The sequence below is a fragment of the Balearica regulorum genome, chromosome 8 (assembly GCF_011004875.1).
Source record: "Balearica regulorum gibbericeps isolate bBalReg1 chromosome 8, bBalReg1.pri, whole genome shotgun sequence".
Taxonomy (NCBI): domain Eukaryota; kingdom Metazoa; phylum Chordata; class Aves; order Gruiformes; family Gruidae; genus Balearica; species Balearica regulorum.
In genome coordinates this window covers 21459225-21480067 of record NC_046191.1, presented here as the reverse complement: position 1 = coordinate 21480067, position 20843 = coordinate 21459225, and the positions used below count along the sequence as shown (strand labels likewise).

General features: G+C 40.1%; 1 protein-coding gene across 1 annotated transcript; it reads right to left on the bottom strand.

Annotated features, from left to right (window-relative positions):
• Window positions 1–299: 299 nt before the first annotated feature.
• On the bottom strand, window positions 300–15325 carry SLC71A1 (solute carrier family 71 member 1). The gene is made up of 12 exons (XM_075760023.1): window positions 15055–15325; window positions 9434–9529; window positions 8217–8279; window positions 7484–7611; window positions 6262–6376; window positions 4914–5132; window positions 4508–4621; window positions 3945–4016; window positions 3372–3484; window positions 3081–3178; window positions 2314–2477; window positions 300–1655 (listed from the first exon to the last, which is right to left on the bottom strand). Exons 1-12 carry the CDS (start codon window positions 15139–15141, stop codon window positions 1449–1451), a joined length of 1476 nt encoding a protein of 491 aa, XP_075616138.1. The 5' UTR covers window positions 15142–15325; the 3' UTR covers window positions 300–1448.
• Between the last annotated feature and the right edge of the window lie 5518 nt (window positions 15326–20843).

The window sequence follows — 20843 nt, the reverse complement described above, 5'->3', positions numbered from 1 at the left end:
GGAACTGCAGTGTACTGGAGGGTGACTGTTACTGACCTGTGTCTTGTCTTGGAGCTTGTCTTTGTCCCAATCTGGTTCCAACAGATCCACAAGCAGAGGAGCAGATCCACTGAGCAGCCAGCTGCAGCCAGCCTGTGCTGCGGGGCAGAAGGGAGGGCATCACCATGCTCAAGGCAGCCTTATCTAACACCAGAGCACAGTGCTGGCTCTGTACTCCAGCCTGCTTCTTTTCCCACCTGCTGAAGTATAACACACACTCTATCTAGCCCTTCAATCAAGGGTTTAAGAGACATTAACAATTATTTAAAAATTCATTAAAATATTCAACTTTATTAACAATATATTTACATATTTTTTTTCCTGCTCTTGGTCAACCATGGTGAATGTTCAAAGGTAAAAAAGCATTAAGCAATAACCACAAGATGAAAACATTTTAAACCTATACAATACTTTTTATACACAAATTTATACAAAGGAACACTTAAATAATACAACTGGACACAAAAATATACACTTTTAGAGAAATTCACATCAGTAATTGTATAAAGCTCTCTTCTGTACTAAGGGTCCTGAAAATTTAGGACTAAAACATTAGCTCTGTAATGCAAAAGGGTTATTGTGACAGTCCTCAAAGGCCACTATATAGCACACGGACATATTCAAGGCTATCAGCTTATATTTCAGTCTGTGTATTCAAGTTTTGAGGTCCTTTATGATTACGCAAACATCAGAAATATAGTGGTATAATAAACGGTACTTAGGAAAGCAGACTTTGAGAGCCAATATTAAAGTTTGTAGGCTCAAAACACCCACTTAATATTTAAACAAGTGTTTGATATACCGTTTATTCAAAAATAGAAAGAGTAAATGCACTTACATAAAAAATAACTTTTACTGTTCAGTAAGCGTGCTCATGTGATTTTTATATTAGTACAAACTAAAAAAAAAAAAAACACAACACCTGCCATATGACTTTTAAAATGATACCAATTCACCTTCTCCCTACTTGAGTACATTTACATTAAGGCTTTGAATCATCTGACCCACAATTTTACAACGTTAAAATGAATGGGTCCACATGGATGCTAGTATGTCTCATTGAGACTTAGCGTGACTAGAATTAAAGCTCACCACCTTAAGGAAACAGGACACATGCTCATGCCTCAACTCTTCTTTTTTGTCTCTCAACTAGAGTGTAAAGTTAATAGTAATGGTACTTCATGGCAAGAGACAAGTACAGAACTGTTTTGAAAAACAAATTATTAATTCAATGGCAACATCTTTGGAGAAACTTTTTTTTTTTTTTAATTGTACAAATTTCATGCAGAAAGCTACTTCTTAAGATTACCTTAAGAAATGACATTTTTTGGATGCAATTGGAATGTGTATCCCAAACCGCTGATGGAAGGAAAAAAAAAAAAAGTCTAAGCCATCTTCCTGGATTTTTGTCATACATTTGTATCTTGCAGTAATGGTTCCTTAGCTTCACCAGGAGCTTGTGGGCTGTGGGGGTGCCCATGGCTGCCACAGTGTTTCTTCCAGGTGCTGGATCGCACATTTAGGTTTGTGTGTTCAGGAATAAACAAGGCAACAAGTAGTGCCAACAGCACAGAGCACGCTCCAAATAAGAATGGGGGTCCGGGAATTATAGAATTCTGCAAACAACAGTAACACCACAAGGTATTACTAACCCTTCAAGGCATGTGTTAACAGACTACACTTGCTAATTACACCGCAGGAATAACATTTTCTTGCTCTATGAGCCAATACAGTGTCCCAATGTGGACTCTTAAAAGAAATATGGCAAGAATGTTACATCCTAAGATAGGGATCTTATTATTAATGCCTGCCAACTTCCTTCTCTACTGCAAGCTTCCTCAACAAGTTACTATCTATTGGGAACTAAAAAGAAATACAGAGAGCTTACTTTACTTAAAAGACTAAGGGACAACAAAACAAACCCATACAACATGTGAAAAGTAAATACAGTGTTGGGAAGACAAGAATGGGCTGGTGCAGTGATTAGTCCATCCTTCCCTCCATCTATTCTCTTTACAAGGGTCATCAGTTGTCTAACTACTATCAGCTGTATCAAAAATTAAACTAAGCCCTGCCCTCTAGTTAAACCAAACAGATCAACAACCCTCCCCAACAGTGACACAAGAATCTCTAGAACCTCTTTTTACGTGCTTCATTTACAGTTAGTTAGTTAGCATAACAAAATATAATACAGCATCATACTCAAGAACTGGTAGGCACATGATCCCTTCCTAATTTCTTTTTTTTTGGAATGACTAGGTAAAAGAAGCATACCTGTTGTAAATGGTATTGCGTGACCACACTACCTCCTGATGGTGATTCAGGCATGGGGAGTTCATTCAGTTCAACATGAAATATATAGAATATAAAGCCATAAAGTGCTGGTCCCAAACCATTACACAGTCCTCGGATTCCTGTTATCATCCCTTGAACAACACCTGGGAAAAGTAACACACACTGTTATCTAGCTGGATTTATACACAGACAATTAACTTTTTAATGGATTATGAACAGATCCGTAAGACTTTATTTGCTTCACCTTCAAACTGAATGAAGCAGGAAAGCTTCTCTAAATGGTGTTGCACTATGAGTAGTAGTAACCAAGGGGTGCAGAACAATTATTAGAGTATATGCAAGGGTTTTTGCCTCTCCCTGTAGGCACAGGGTAGCACTTCCCATGCTATGCTCATTCAGAGACCAGTATATATACACAGTACCCTTGCTATCACTGTCTAACGCAGCAGAGAAAGCACCGCATGCAGCCTGGACAACTAGGCAAACTTTTGTCACAAGTGAGGCAAATAACCAGCATATTAAGTTGGCTGAATATTTTGCTGTTGAATGTTTTCCCTCTGCGCCAGAAGGATGCGATACGCACATCTTTCTTACAACTTCCAAGTAACTTGGATTTTAACATTCTGTGATGTGCTCAGGTGTACTGGCTACTCTGTGCCAAGATTGAGGCACTATGAGGACAGCCTGATATGTCTGTCTTCACAGTATTCTTTGACTAGAATTCAAAGTATGAGGACAAAACCTACCCTGTTGGTCAGCATCAGCAGTTCGTGAAACCAGTGCGCTTACGGCTGGGAAAGTAATACTGGACATGGCTGCAACAGCGCCAGCTGCCCACATCATCCTGCAAGAAACACAGATTCAAAGTAACTGTTCTGCATGGATGATGATCTGTGATTGGAGCATATATATGTATGTATGCCTGTGTGTATATATATATATACACATATAAACACGCTTACCTGTCTCCCTTGGATAAAGGATAAAAATGCAGAATAATACCGTATCATTCAGGTATTAGAATGAAATGTACATACCATGGTTCTGATCCAAAGCCGTACCACGCCAGTTGTAGTATTTGAAATCCTAGGCCCAGCAGGATGGTATTTTTATTTCCAATGGACCGCATAAGTAAACTTAAAACTATTGTCTGATGGGGAGGGAAGTAAAGAAAAAAAATTAATCAAAGACAAATAACATTTTATTCTAAACATTAAATACATGCAGGCAAATAAGTTAATTTTAAAAAGCCAAGTAAAATTGTCCAAAAGCAGCATTTACCAAGTATTCAGGAACCTCTACCAAAACAAATAGCAATCCTTTAGCAAGTAATATGAACTTTAGCAAGTAATATAAACTGCCACCCCTTCTTTGGTGCACAAAGTACGTAGTTTTCCCAACGCAGTACACTTTGGATATGAATGAAGCAAACTCTGGCTGGCAAGCTTCTGTTCATCTCAGTTGGAGTGTTAATCAATTGGTAGAGACTTAGAAAAACACCTACAAAAAGGCAAGTCACGTTTCTGGAACCACAGCATTATGGAAGTTCTCCACAGTGCTCAGCTCTTTCCAAAGTTACCCCATCAGTGAACTACACAGCAGTAACTCACCTGTGCAATAATGGAAAGAATCCCAAGGACTGCTATAAATGCTGCAACACTTTCAGATGAAAATCCCATTATCTATATTAAAAAAAGACAATTTGATTATTAACCATAAACCATTTATCATGATGTCACAAATATCAGTGGGGGAACACAATGCAGAAGACCAGTAGTATTCAACTCCTCCCTAACGTAGAAAAAAAAGTTCGTTGGGGTTTTTTTCTCTATTATATCAAACAAGTATACAAAAATAAGGGGGTATAAAATAGAAAATAGATAAATGGTTCCCTCAAAACATAAAAAACCTCCAGTTTAACACAATGAACCTCATAGTCCAAGAATAATGCAAATAATTACAAAATACAAGCAATTGTTTTAACATTCATCTCTCTCCTCTCTTTTTGCCTCTCTAAAAAGAGACAAAACCAGAAAAGCAAGAGGACTTAAATCAGCTCCTGGAAGCTTTTAAATTATACTAGTTATCGATACTTTATGTATGTATTCAGCAATACTGAAAACTTTCCTATAAATTTACTTTTGTTCAAATCCATAGCAAAACATGAAGTTACCTGTCGGAGGTATAGGAAGAAGCTGGAATATTGACCTGCCTCTGGGAGGTAGGAAAGAAAGACTGTTATGCAGATCAGCAGCACAATTGAGTCCTGGCCGACTTTCTTCAGTGACTACAGCAAGAAAAAAAAGTATTATAAACATTTCATCTTCACATTCAGAAAAGCATACCTAGCAAGAACCTGAAAGGCATGTCAGTAATGAAGCTGTGATGTGGTACTGCCAAAACATTCCCTCTGTGTTTAGCAAGACAGTTGGCAAAAGTATTAGCAGAAATTCAAAGTTAAACTTGAAAAAATACAGGCTTTGTTTTTCAAGCTTGAAATGTAGTAAATTCAGTCTCTTCCCTGTCGCAAAAGCTCAATGTTTATGAATACCAAAATATTCTGTATTTAAATAGCTTACTGCAAAAGGGTCAGCCTGTTCCCATGAAATGGGCGCTCCCCAGGATGCTGGCCTCATCTTCTCTGGCAGCGATTCTGGTACAGCAACAAGAATAAAACAGATGTCCAACAAGGCTATTGCTGTAGCCAGGACCACAACCAAGCTGTCTCCATAGACTCGACCAAGGTAGGCACCAATAGCAGGGCTGGTCACTAAACTTGCCGCAAAAGTTGCTGAAACCTAGAGCAAATAACAGCTGGTAAGATTTTCCGGTATTTCAGTCAACAGTAGTATTACCCACTTTTCCACATGTTCAGAAACCTAACCATTTTAATTGGGTAGTGATTAAAAGTAACCTTTTTCCTGTGACTATGCTAGCAGCTAGGTATTTCAGCCAAATTTTTTCAAGAAAAACAATTTTTGTTCTGGTAAGTGGACAGCAATGTGAGGCGCTCTTGCATATGCTGAACTATACAGTCTGCTGATATCTCTGGGAAGTGATGAGCAGTATTTAATCTTCATATTGGTGAAATACACCTGCCTGTTAATAACAAAATATGTATCAATATGCCTGTATCAAGGGCATATTAAATTCAAATGCTGGTTAATCCAACTGAGTACAATGGATCTTCAGAAAGCAGTTTTCCTTTAACCAGCTGGCCTTGTTGTGAAAGATGCTGACTTTAAAACTGAAGGAACTTTCTCAGCATATCTCAATCCCTGATGTGTACAGGCAGAGAGAAACCATTTAGTTCCATATCCATTGTTTTTGGCTCTTCCTGCTGAATATGGTAATGGATTCTGTAACCTGAACACAACAAATAATTCTGCTAATCCGTAATACACCAGGCTGGGGAGGCTCCCGAGATCCAACAAGTTATCGGGAGATAATGGAAAAACGGAGGCGAGCTGTAAGAACTTAAGACAGACAGGTTACTCAGCTAAGTCTGTTCTGAACCAAAGCGCAGCAGTGTGACAGGAGACACAAGCAGGAGTAGTCAAGATATCGCACAATGGCAATTCCAAAATTAGCCAGGAACAAAAGGTTAGATTTCTGAAAAGATGACAGAGTAGTACTAGTGTGAGAACCAACGGAGGAATAACTAAAGCACCTCAAACACCACCATTAACGCTGTTAAGACAGACATCTGAAAAGCAGCTTTTAACATGGTCGTATTTTGTTGAAGGTAGAAGCAGAATATTCAAGAGGAGATACAGGACTGGATGACAAGAACAACAGAAAACAGAAAAACCTTACTCCAAACTAAAATCAACTTGCCAGAGAAGAAACAAAAAGACAATTTTGAAAAGCTTTACCTGAAGTGTTTAGTACTGAATACCACAGGAACAGAGCCCCCAAAATACATACCAAACCATAGGCCATGCTTCTTTCATGTTCTTGGGTTATGTCTGCTACATATGCAAAAACCACAGAAAACGTCACTGCAAAAACTCCAGAGACAGAGATAACAGCGAAGTACCACCTAAGAACATTATAAAAAAATTAGAACAGCCTAATAAAAACAAAAAGTCTCTATTTACAATCCAAGTACAGTCAACAATAAATCATCTTTGATAACCAATAAACCAACTTTTCCTGACAAATATTAAGATAAACTTGGATAAAGCCAATGTGAACATGTCTCACTACAGCTGTGTAATTCCTCCTTAATGCAGCAAGTACAAAATTAAACAGCATAATCTTGTAACATCTACAAAAAGCTGCTGTGATCAAGTACTTGTAGGAAATGAAGTGCTAAACTAACTTCGACTGGAAACCTATGACCCAAAGCAATTTATGAACTTCAATATTTTGAGAATCTGATCATTGAGAGGGTTAGCCTTATCTTTATGCTATAGACACTAGCACTTGTGTCACCTGAAACATTCATCTACACTTAGAAACAAGCTACTTCCCAGAAAAATGATGAAGAATCCATGAAGAATCTGTGTGACTGGAGAGAAAACTGAAAAGGCTCACAGAGCTACCTGAACAGCTGGCTCTGCCCTGCGTCAGTGCAGTCTGTGTTATTTCAGCTACACCCTCAGGTACAGCATGCGGGTAGTCTGACAACACTGAGAGTTCTGACTCACACACTACCTGGGGAATGTACGTGCCAGTTAAGAGCTTACTAACTTGCACACAGCGTGAAAGCTGGTGGATTTTACAACTTGAGAAACAAAAATATAAAATTGCAGCAACATTTTAGGTTACAAATGGTTACTTCATGCATTAGGTAAGGTTTTAGTTTCTGCATAGTTGGCTAGTATTTGAGGAATATGGCCACAATAAAGACCTGCATAGTTCACTGGATGGCATTCTAGCGTCTTTTGCAAATGTGCTGAAGTAGAAGCGGGTCTACAGCACAGCACTCAAAACCAGCAGCTCTTAAAATTCTGACCGAGGCATTTGGCCTCATGGCAGCTACCTCAGTTTGACTCTGTTCTCCCAACTTTGCACTGAAGTAACACAAAAGTCTCAACCTTCCACAGAGCACAAACAGTATTTTATCAACAAGGCTACAAACATGAGCAGTGTATAGCAACCTTGACAAGAAAACGGCACATCTAATGTGAAAGAATTTACTAACCATGGGCTGATCTTCATTAGTGGTATTGGTGCACAGGTGAAAAATACTGTTAGCAGCAAGAAGGACTTCCGTCCCCACACATCAGACAGGGCACCTATGAGCGGGGCACTGAGGAACGATAATAAGCCCTAAATGAAACAAAATATCTTAAGTTAGAACTAAGCGGTTAGAACCGTGACAGTCAACCACACCACAACCTGACAGCAGGCTGGGCTCTGTCTTTACGAAAGTTGATGACTACAGTCCAACGCCTCAAAGGCAATATGAGCAAGCATTACTGATCTTCTACCCCATGTCTGGTTAGATACAATTTGAGATTTATTACCTCAAAGCTACACAAAACTCCAAATGCAGCTGATCCAGTCATACTTGCAGTTTTACAGTTCTATATATATTTAGAATTCACATAAATGTAAGTAATTGAGAATACCCCACTGGAGCAATGAGGTCCAACTAAGAAATTCTCAAATTTTAACACCATGTGTGTCATTTGGGATTAGTCAACTACCTTTTTATTTGCTGAACCCAAACAGCAGGTACATACCAAACAATATCTTACTAAAAGTAAAATGATGCGTGTTTGCTATTTAGCAAAAGTTTACTCCCCTGATTTATTTATAGCATGAAAGTGATACTGAAAAACCTCTTGAATGTCTCTCTCAATTGGCAGTCACATCTCTACTCCCACCATTCAGCTTAAAGTTGTACTTGTGATTAGCTTTTGCCACCTTACCTTTACTCCTTGAATTAGCCCATTCATTAGAAATGTATGTTTGGGGAAGGTTTCATGCAAAACCTGGAGAAGAAATATGAACACTGTCATATACACAATATTAACTACAAATATTGCTCATGATGCATCCAACTTCTACAGTGGCACACCCACAGTAGTTTTATATTTTCACAGAATATAGAGACAGAAAAAAAGATGCAGCACAAATAATCTAATCTTTAATTCACATGGAAGGTACTTTGAGATTTTAGCTTTATTTGATAGAGGCCTCAGTTCTCTCAGAACTTTGGGAAGGATTAACATCATCTAACTTCAGTGTCTGAAATCTAAATAGACTGCAGAGAACCTAGAAAATGATCAGACCAGACTCCACATGTTACTGTGTCATCTGCAGGGGGCTGGGGAGAGAGAGGAGAGATGACATCATTCTGAAGTGCCTCTCAGTTCGGTGATCGGAGCCTAGATCTGCAGGTTAAAATGGGCACACCTCTGGCTGACTTGTGTGACATGAGATGGATTCCATTCAGTGATTGACGTGCAGTTCATAGCCAAGAGACTGCTCATGGTTAACATCAGCTTACACAGCCACACCAAGACTGCCTTTTAGGTGGAGTTTGCTTGGGGATCTTTAAGCCTTTGCTCCTTTTAATCTGTAAGCATGTGTCACTCTCAAAGATTCAATCCGAATGGAAAGCAACCAACTACATCAGAAAATAATTTGGTACAAACAGATTGGTATGACTGTCTTGCTAATCATAGGGAAGTGTTGACTGGTGTAACAGCATCTGCGCTCTGAAGCTTCCATTTAAAGCACAGCCAGGTCAGCAATGATCTCCCTCCCTACACGCACACACTTGCACAATCTTACCAAATTTCAGGTGTATTTTTGTCCTTACATTTGTAATGTGCAAACTTTTTGTAACATCTTGACAGGAAAGACAATTTCATTCAGTACTGTTTTACTGCTTTCAAGTCAGAAAATATTTACATGTAAGCTTGAGTGTTAGCAGACTTGCACATAAACAGCTATACTGCATCATTACACTGCTTTAATGAAATAATTTAAAATTCCTGATTCCATGTAAAAACACAAAAACTTCTCACTTGCACAACAGAGCAGCTCAATGATATATAATTTTCATTTAATTCCAAAGATGATCAGTGCCTTTGCAGTAATTGGCCCATCTCCCGCACAGCGAGAAAACGTTATCACTTACCACCAGAGTTGGTGCTGTCAAGAGTCCCCAAGCAAAAAACTCCAAGAAGATCACTATAACAGCATGGTAGACACTAGGTGAACCTATTCCTTGAGGCTAAAACAAGCGAAAAAACAGGTGATTAAAACATCCAACAATCTATTACAGGACTATAAATGGACTAAAAACCAAAACAGGACTCAGAACATGGGAATATAGTTACTCAAGCTAACTAGTACTGACTGAAATTCCTTTATTAAGCCTTTGCTGCCAACGTCCTGAAGTGTCTTAATCCTCCACAGAATACAAAGTGTGCTCCCATCTCAAATTAAAAAATAACCCACTTATACTGCCAGTCTGGGAAACAAGGATGCTATTGAAAGTGCAAACAGACTCTTCTTCAGATAATTAGTTCCTTTTCTTTGAGAAAAATGCTTAAGCCCACACAATGCTACATGGAAAACAAGTTTTCATCATTTCAAAACATGGTAGCGTTCACACTCAGCTATCCAGAAGTCTAATTACCTGGTCTATCAAACAGCTTTATAGTACTTCTGTTACTAAAAGGCATCATGGCTACGTACAAAACTTTGATAGCTTGAGATCAGGAAAGAAAAACTGAACTAACGAACGCCAGAAGTGAATCTCAGGAACAGCACTGATCGCTTCCCAAATACCGAGAGCGAGCTTCTTAGCTACAACATGCTTCAATGCAGGAAGAGATCTGGATAAAAGACGTGAAATGAGGAACTTTTAATTCTTTGGTGATTTAGTATAATGAGAAGCAGCTTTTGTGGAGAACAAAAAGAGCATGGATAGGACAACCTGCTCATCTCATACACTCTGTAAATGCTACCCTGTCAAACAACATGCCACAGTTCATCATTTGCAAATTGAGGAAACAGTGCACTAATTATTTCCATATGAAGGTAGTATGAATAACTCATCAGAAATCTCGCATTCTTTAAGCTTAGAAGTGCTGTCTGAACATCTGCTTTCCCCGCTTTGTGTGAAGGTGAGTTACTGACAGAGTGGCACTGATTTGATTAGACCTAGCACTTATACTGAGCAAACACACGCAGGCTGGAGTCCTGAGCTGCTTCTCAAGGTGGCTGAGGGGGATCTTATCAACATGTATAAGTATCTGATAGGAGGGAGTAAAGATGACACAGCCAGACTCTTGTCAGAGGCATTCAGCGACAGGACTGAGGGCGCACCCTGAAATACAGGAAATTCTACTTAAACCTCGCACAAAACAGACCCCTGGAAACAGGCTGCCCCGTGAGGCTATGGAATCTCCTTCCCCTAAACCTGACTGGACACAGCCCTGAGCAAAATGCTCCAAGGTGACCCCATTTGGGGGAAGAGAGTGGGCAGTTGGATTAGAGATGTTCAGAGGTGCCTTCCAACCCCAAACACTACACAATTTTAAGTTTCAGTTAGGTAATACTAGACTCTTATTACAAGATTTATGCAAGTCACACCTAGCTTTTCTTTCCAGATTCCAGTATTTCCAACACCAAAATAAAAATAAGCCGTTTGAACAACTGTACAAAACAAATACAGAAAATCACACTGGTCATTCACCTTTATTGCTAGAAAAGATCATAATTTTCAAAAGTAACTGTATCAATATGTAAAAGGTGAGCTACGAAAGTACCTTAGCACTGTGCTATTTTGTCTCTCTCAAGCTCTCTTCAGTAAATATAGATATCACACCATACAGGTATCTCTGCTATTTTTACATCCCATTCTCTTAAGGAGATAAATTAACAGTCTTTATAGGTACAGAAAGTGGTTATAATTATCTTCACTTCCCACAATTCCTTTCCCTTTCCGCCCACAACTCTTATTTTAGTTTTGGGCTAAAAATTTATCCAGCTCTGCATGAACTGTAAGTAACAATCTCAGCTGTTTGTCTCAGTCTGATACAGAAAATCAGGTTCATTCTTAGTCCCCAGATTCCTGTCAAGTTACTGGCTCATGACCCCCCAAGGTATTACAGACAGTGAGGTAGGAGTCATGAACCATCCCAGTCCCTCCAAGCACCAGGGGTCAAAAGTGCCTCTGTTCTGTTCACAACAGCAAACGCAAGCTCAACAGCCATCTGCGTCTGTGCTGCCCTTGTCCAGTTCTGGGCAGCTACTCAGAGATCACACGCACAAACCAGAACAGCAGAATGAAGCCAGTGGCTGCCCTGCACAGCTAAACTGTTGGCAATTTGAGAGGCACACAAGCAGGTGACTGCTGCCCTCTGCCATGTCATCCAGCCATGTCATCCAGCTGTAAGCAACCTGATCAGATGCTTCTATTACATTGGCAGAAACAAACAGAAGTGACATTTAGATCACTACGGTTAAGCTTCCTTGCTTTCTTGTTGCTAATGCTCACTTATCGTGGGTACTGTTATTTGTTCTTATCTATAAAAAAGAAGTAATTTAGTCACATTTAGATCATCACCTCCATAGCTATTTTTAAAGATGGTTGCAACCATGAAGTAGCAAAAATACTCCCGAGGTAGAAGAAAGAGGGAAGGAAACTAATAAGTGGTTACATTACAGCGCATTGAGATATATTATGTGCATTCAGTCCACAAGACTTAAGTGCTGGTCTGACATACCCACGCACCCCAACACGTACAGCACAGGTGTTGGGCATTCAGCCCTGTCTTACTCTAAAAACCTGTCCCCGCTGTGCTTTACAAACTTGCTAACCTAGCATAGTGTAATGTAATAACCTAAGTGCAATCAAATCAGAAGGCCTTACACCTGGAGATAAAAGATACAGAGCCTTTGTATGAACAACCTGGACCTGAGATGTTCTAGAGTAACAGCAACCCTTCTCTGCAACCATGTAGCCAGAGCAGAGCGTATCGATGTCTGGCACAAAACAGTGCTCTAAGACTGCCCCTTTCTCTAGTTAGAGAGAAAACGTCTTTAACCAAACACTTTGTACCATCAGTTGTGCCAGTGATAAAAACTGTATATATCCCTGGCAACCCTAAGAACACGCATCTGATGACAACAGAATAACTATCAAAGCAACAAAGGCATCAGATACAAGATCATAGCTGCTGCTCCTCTGCTGGAAAGGAAGAGACATCAAATAAAGTACTAAGGTCTAATTCTCTCCGGCATTGCTCTGGTGTGCACCTCCTAATTAATTTCATGAGTGCTTCAAAAGCACATAATCTTACATAAGATTAATTCCAATTGATTGTAAAGGAAGGCAAAACGAAGAATAGCGTTGAAACCACTTCGCTGGTGCTACTGCCTCTCCTTCAGTGAATCTGATAACACACACTTAAGTACACACACCATTACACTTTTTTTTCTGTGATACAGCTACTAAGCTACAAAGCGAACACCACAAAAATACCACTATGCACCAACCCAACTTCCTGCACCACCTGTTGCCTGGACAAGGAGACCCAGCATAACCCACAACAGGAGGAGAGGCTTTGCAGAAGCAATGGGTGGTTTTTCCCTTTTGCTTCTTCTTTTCTTTCTGCATCAAAATCAGTGATTAGAAGTGACAATAAATTAAATTGACCGAAGGTCCCCATCAATAAACTCTTTTTGCCTGTGACACTGCCTCATTAAACAGCTCTATATTCTTGCTGGCACAAAAGTCACAGTCATCTTTGATGTCAAATAGTTTCAAAATAAACCAATCAGGCTGGAAACTGTACACTTAGATGCTTGATTAATTACTGGTTTGCCAGTTGGAGACATTCAAGATGTCAGCCATTTTCATTTACCTGTTTCCCATAATGTCACACAGCATGCTGGGTAAGCAAAGAAACTAAGGCGACTGAGTGCAGAAGGCTAATTAAACGTTTCAGCAAACATTAAAAAAAATAATCCAAGCATAAAATCTTTGCTGTTATTATAAAGAATACTCTACTTTACCAGACTGTTGAGCTTTAAAAATGTATTTAAAACAAATAAATTCTCAAAATATTTGTTTGAAGGCAGAAAATATCACAAACTAGTATTTTTGTTATCTAGCAACAACCTACATACCTTCAACTAATGTTTATAGTCCATTTTCCCACTGTTTTAAAAACAACTGAAAATCATACAGAACTCATGCAAGTTTGCACTCTGCTTTTGAAACTAGTGGGAGACACTGACTGCAGCACTGTAAGTATCACTGAATGCAGTTATTAACTGTCCTTTATCTCGCAACTGTAACTTTATTTTGCCAAGAGAGGAGACACTTGGAAGTATACTTTATTTTAATCAATGATTACTCCAGAGAGAAATTCTGAAGCACTATGTCCCATGCGCAATAACATTCACTCTGCTTCTGTTACTCATTCTACACTAGTTATGCTTCTATTTGTACAAGGTAATTTACAAAGAGCAGGAAAACATGTCCTGGAAAACATCAACATCCATCACTAGAATTAGTTTTGCTTCTTACCACTAAGTAATCCAGACAGTTGGTCACCAGTGTGATGAACAACTATAGTGACTGACACCTCCCTCTTCTCCATTATTGCTCCAAAAAAACCTTAAGGACCACCAGCAATCGAGTCTGTCAAGATGTCTCTTTATTTGAAGGAATGATACTGTATTTAGAAGAGTGCACATCAAAGCTACACAATGTTACACAGTGGAAAAAATCCAGGGGCAATGATACATTGGAAGTAATGCCACTCATCAATTAAAAAAAACCCCAAACCCAAGCTCCAGCAGCCAAAACACTTAACAGCTTCCTTTCTTTTTAAAATTCATATATTTAAGAGGAAGCAAGATAGTGGGAGGGAACTGCAAAACCCTTCTTCCAGGGACCCTTTACGTGACTTCTCTGATACAAGTGTCTGTCCCGCTCGCTGGCCGATTCTTTCTCCAACGACGGAAACAGAGAGGACAGAAGGCTGCTGTGGTGGCGATCCATTCACCGTGTGGGCAGAGCCCATCCCAGACGGTGATCCCAAAGCCCACCACACCACACTGCATCCTAACCACCCTCGGTGCTTCCTGCTTTCCTTTGCAACAGCAACTGCCAGCCCGCACCATCCCTGCCTATTGTGCAGCCAACTGCTGCTCCCGAGCATACAGCTGGCTTCCTAGCAGCTCTTCCTTCCGCGAGGAGTAATTTAAATAATTTTCAATGTCAAGTTACGTTTAGACACATACCGCATGATCTCAGACAAACGTAAGCGATCTGCAGTTACCTATGCCCAACTCCTGACACGACGCTGTTTTGCATCCTGAGCCCTAAAAATCGGCACAAACTGAGAACGAGCATTTACGAAGACCTGGACTAGCGCGACACCCTTACAGGTGTTTCTCGGGCAGCTGCCTCAAGGAAACCAGCCCGGGATGCGGGGACGAAGCTATCGGTGCTGCAGCGACCCGCAGCATAAAAGAAACCGAAACCTCGCCACGGAGCTCAGCCCGGCGCCGCCGCCGGAGCACGGCCCGCTCGCACGCCGCCAGCCGCGGCTGCCCGAGGCCCGCGAGCCCACCGCTCCGCTCCGCTCCCCCCCCCGCGGCGGACCGGGCCCGGCCGCACCTGCCTCGGCCCCCGGCCCCACCGCTGCCGGCCCTCCGCATCGCCGCGGGACCTGGGGCTCCGCCACCAGCTCGCCCCACAGCCGCCACTCCCACAGCCGCCGCGCCCGGCCTCACCGTCCCGCCGTCCTTAATGATGATTTTCTTGGCCAGCATGATACTGCGGTTCACGGCGCGTTTCTTCTTCTTCCCCCCCTGGGTCATTTTACCATCCTACAGCCCCGGGGGGGGGGAGCGGGGGCAGCAGCGGAGCCTCCCCAGCAGCCGGGCCTTCGCTTCGCCTCCCCTCCCCGCGCGGCCGCCGCCAGCCCTCACGCACCCGGCGCCATCTTGGCCAGCCACCCCCAGGCGCAGCCGCCGCCGCCGCGGATCACGCGATCGCTCCATTGGCCGGCCACCGATCACGTGCACAGGACGCGCCGCGCGGGACGCCCCCAGCCCTTCCCCCCGAGGCCTGTGCCTCGGGCCCGGGCCCCGCCCCCGCCCCGCCCAGGCGGGGCCTCGTCCTGGTGCAGCTCAAAAAATTAATGGTCGGAAAAAATAAACACATTTGAAAAAAAAAAACCAAAACCAACAAACGAGACCGCTGCCAGAAGCCGTGCGGAGGTAGAGCCTGGCAGAGGGCTCGGGGCGGCGGTACCTGGCCCGGCGGGCCTGCCCGAGCGGAGCGCCGAAGGAAGACGGAGTGCTCCGCGGTTCTGTGCTACCTCTCTCCCTCAGCAGTCTCCATCTTTCGGCACACCGATCCCCCACCCGTACTGCGGAGACGCTTGACTTTTTTCCCCTATCCAGACCTGGCATTTTAAAATACATTATCGCGGCCTCAGAAGCCCCAGCTTCTCGTATACCTCGGCGAGCACCAATCCTCCGAGCCTGTGTCCTCCCTCTCCCGAGCGAACCCAAAGCACTGTTTCCCGCCCTTTCCTCCCTCCCCGCGCTGGCTGAGGGGCCAGCAAAGAAGGAGCAAAACAAGTCAGTTCTTACTGGATATACCTGTTGGACGTCAAAATACATTTCCAGAGCCAAAGTACATAACCACAGATACAATCCATCTTAAAAATCCAACTTGGAGACATCCTGCTTTCTTACTCTCGAGTTTTAAATCTAGCTTATGAAAGCTTTAACAACTTTAAACGGGCAGGCCATTTCAGATTCTGACTTAGACAGTTTGCACGTAATAATGTAACAGGGATCGGCTTTCCCAAGGCATGATGCCCGTTGGTGGAGAAAATCTTTTAGAAACGTGCACTATTAATTTTTATGTGGCTTATAGTTTAAATTCCTTCACTGCTGATGTTTAGCAGCACTAAACAGAACATCTGACCACATCCAGTACTGTTACATTCACAATCTCAGACACAACTCTCCATGGCCATAGCCACATACCAGCCTTTTCTCTATATTCCTCTTCACTCAGTCCTCCATCCTCCAGCCCTCTTGCTGCATATCCCTATCTCCCCAGCTCCTGTGACATCCCTCTTTACCCCAAAACCTCAGCCACACATTAACATCATCTCTGTCCATACCAACAGCAGCTGCTATGCTGCACCTCCACCTAATGTACAGAACTGTACTCCAGCTCCCTTGCAGTACAGACACCACTATGTTAACAGTCATGCACCACTGAAGATCATCTGGACTTAAGTTAACTATTAGCCTTAAGACCAAGCACCCTTTTATCTCATCATAATGCAGCTTTTAAGGAATTTAGAATTTCATGAGAACAGCCCTACTCAGGCCAATGGATCTACTCTGGTCTCACAGGGAGACAAAGGCAAGTGGTAACTACGGGGCAACCCACAGGGGAAAAAGGATGTTTGCAGCTATTGCTATTATCAGTCATTTGTTACAAGTCTTAATAAGTTATGCCAAGTTTGTGACAATTCTGTTCTCATCACTTTTACTTGAAAAGGAGGGGGGGAGTGTCTTAAAATTTTGACATTGTTTCAAGTCTGCTCCTTGGAGAGAGTGCTGTTACATTTTGGTGAGAAAGTCACACAGACACATACATGATATGTAAGAAACTCAGGTAAAAAAACTTACAATTACATCTCAGCAAAGACATTTTGTAACCGGGCTGATTAAACAGCTATTTTTCCATCCACACCTTTATATTAGAACCACTCCTGTTATTGATGCTATTATCCCAAAATAAATGCATCTTAAATATCAAGTTTGCTCACGTAGGCTGAGCAGAAGATTCAAGTAAGAATTTCTAAATTTAGAATAAACTTTAGATAAATATAACTTGCTTTTGCTGTCATGAATTTCAGCCAGCTACACGTTTTCAAGTATCAAACTCCACTTACCTACATAAGTCCTGACATAATCCACTCTGTCATTATTTAACTGAGACAAATTCCTGACAAACAATCTCCTGAAGAAGAGCAACAAAAATTGTCTGTTATATCTAAACACCTGTAGTGCTCAATCTGCTATACAAAGTAAACACATAATAGCACCCAATAGCTGTAGAAGATATTACCATCTTTTTCTAAGCGGAATGAAAATGACAAGTACTTGTCATCTCTGATTCTAAAGCACAGACGGACAACGTATTCAATGGTTTCAGTTAAGATTCCTACAGACTGCTTGTAGGCCAAACCTGAATAACACTGTCCCTTGCATTCCAGTACTCTGTACCAGCTATGCTCCTTTGGTTAGTTGATCAGTAATTCATTTCTGTCACCTAACGGCCTAAAAATCTGAGTTTAAGTCATACTGCATATGATCACTAAGATCAGAGAGGAATTGCCAAAAGGAACTGACAGAAATGAAGAGTCCTGGAAATTACTGGTCCATAGCTGGTGAAATGACCTTATTGTATTATATGTATCTCTGAAAAGGACAAGGAAACACGTTGTTCAGCATCTATTGCAATGTATTTGTGAACACCATTCAGGTCTTTGATATATTGTAAATTATAGCTATACAAAACCTCAGCTTCTAAATTGTAACATGAATCAATGCATTGTGTTGTATACTAGAGGGTATATTGTATAGTACTTTCCACCAAATATTTAAAACAGGGAAGGAAAAAAAATAGCTACTGAATCACCAGCTGTCTCCTGGTAACTTGTGGCAAAACTTTTCGACAAAGGATTACAGTGTTTTACAATCTTTTAAAACTTTTACAATCCTTAAACCTTTAAAACCATACTACAACTTGGTACTTGATACCCAGACATTCCCTACCACCACCAGTTCAGGAACCACAGTCCTGAACAAGGAGATCAGGGTTTTCAGACCAGAAAGTGCAGAGACAGTCACAAGAACACTGCTCGAATGCGATTCACAAGAAGTCATGATACAGTAGTCAAGAAGAAGCATCCCACTCAAAATTACATTTCTGGCAAAATTCAGTAAGCTATATGTTAAAAGATACCATTAACAAACATCTTACAATAGCCTTCTGGAGTTTATAGAAAATTATGCCAAAATTATATTCTGAAATAATAAATGTTAATTAAAACATTGTTTTATTTCTGCTAAAATATGCATAATGCAAGCCTCTCCATTTACAAAGCTCTCAAACCATTTTGTATCATATTCTTAATAAAGCCAGTGCTTAATTTTAACCAGTTTATTACTATAGCGACATTATCTACACATATAGGAGAAAAACAGTACAGTATTTTACCTCAATATGGATTAAAAAAGACTGTATTAGGTCATGTAAGATGCATTCCATGGTTCAGCAGTGTTATACCAAAAAAACAACCTGTTTCCAAACTGCCTGGAAACACCATATATTAGAACTGTATTCAGTGTAATCACACCCAAATATCAACATCAACGTATAAAAAAATCCTAAGACTACCTTAAAAATTTTGCTACAATGTCTGAATATATGATTTATATTTGGGCTCATATATTTTAAAATATATTGACAATAAATTTTAAAAATCTAAAAAAGTGTTACTCATGGCAGCAAATATAAACATATGCTTAGCATATAAGCAATTCTTACTGAGCTATAAATTGCTAATGAAGTGAATATGGCTAATTACAGTCAGAACGATAATGAAAGGTTGAAGGCAAGAGTTAAAAATGTCATGTCTACTCTTGGATGCAAATATGCAGCAGACATTCAAGAACGAGCACTGAACGGCACCTCAGGATAGATTTTTTTTTTTTTTTTCTTCTACAAAGAGTTATAAATTTGCCTAGTGGGAAATAATTAGAAAAAATTATAAATTCAACTAAACAGAAATTTGGATTAACAGTAACCGGAGCAGAAGATATCATCTAATTAATCCCACTTATTTTGTTGCATTTTCCCCTGCAATTTTTCGAGAAAAATATCTTAATTCTAGATATCTAAAAACATATAATCAGCTTACCTGGGAAGAGCAGAACTCTTTAGTAACTTCCTGTGGAAAACAATCAGCATTAAAAATGAACAGAACAATGAAAGCAAAGGCAATGAAACACTTCTTGGACTTTCTTACAATATCTGAACACCATAGGTAATGATACACTACCATGGTATAATACCATGTTATAGATAAACACTACCTTTCTAACACACACACAAAAAAACCCTTAATTTTTTTTAATATCTCATTCTTACAAAACATGGATTTCAGAGAAGAAAACAATGAATAATCTTCCTCATTCACAATATCCAGCAAGAAACACTGTCACACCAGGAGGAAAACGAGCAAAAACTTCAAATTTGGAAAATGTTGATTGCTTAAATACAAGAGTACATGCACGGACGATAAGGAAATATATTAAAATATGAAAGTTACTGACAACAAAACCCAGAAGAACTGCAATGCTTGATTTATCAATTGTAAAACAACTTGATAAAATCCATTACAATCTTTTGAATTACAGCCATAAAAATAAGTTAGGGACACAAAACAATTATGTACTCCTAAAAATCTGAGGACTGTATCATTAACTGAAACACAAGCATATGCTACCAAAATAAGATTTTTTTTTTTTTGAGGAAAAATAAAACAATAGTTTCTAAAAAGTTACAGGAAAACTCCCAAGGTGTTACCTTGTAGAAGCCGGATCTAGAACATTCATCTACCCATTATTAAAGCAAAGAAAAAGGGAAGTTTTCTTATAGTTTGTCTAAAACAAAGAAGTTGAATAGAACTACAAAATTATCTGAATTCTTTGAGAAAAAAGATTATTGGGCACTTGTGGATAGCACAGAAATACAAAGTTTAACAAAAAGTTCATCTTACTTTATTACACTCAAGATTTTTCACCACTGAAGTGCTGATCTATTTTACTTTAAAGATAGTTCTAAGTTTATTGTTATTTTACCATTTATCATGTATCCCAGAGATTCTCAAATAAAACTACCAAATATCCAAGTATTCAATAAATACTAGCACTCCCATTATGCAAGTCTTAAAAAAAATAAATCACACAATTCAAGTTATTGCAAATAAATACCTAGCTATAATTTTATAAATATTTAAATAAAATTCTGCTAAGTATAGGTTAGCCTCCTAAATATACAACTAACAAATCTGTTGTCTAAAAGTCAGAAAAATATTTCAGAAAGACATGTTTATTTTTGGAAAGTTAGACTCCTACACACTGCTTTTAGGGCAAACTCAAAGCACGCTACCCCTACTTCCCAATGCTCTGTGCTAGCTATGCTTCTTTGGTTAGTTAATGAGTTATAGACTTAAAACTGCCTCTTTTTTTTTCCTTTTTTTAAATTTTAAAATCCAGACACAAAAGTATCCCAATGCAAAAATGTGCATATGCTCTCCAATTGCAAAGGTTACAGAAATCAGTAAACCATCCTCACATCCCTTCTGTTCTCAAGAAACATACGCTGTCTTCACTCTGCCTAGAATAATGCTTTTCAACTTGGAGGGCCTCAGACAAGAATCCTTCCTCAGCATGCAAAGGGCTAAGGGAAGGCAGCTACA

Coding starts and splice junctions, on each gene's coding strand:
- SLC71A1 (XM_075760023.1), bottom strand. CDS start 15,141: ATGACCCAGGGGGGGAAGAAGAAGAAACGCGCCGTGAACCGCAGTATC. Junction 3,485..3,944: donor TTCTTTCCATTATTGCACAG/GTGAGTTACTGC, acceptor CCTCCCCATCAG/ACAATAGTTTTAAGTTTACT. Junction 1,656..2,313: donor CGCAATACCATTTACAACAG/GTATGCTTCTTT, acceptor TGTTGTTTGCAG/AATTCTATAATTCCCGGACC.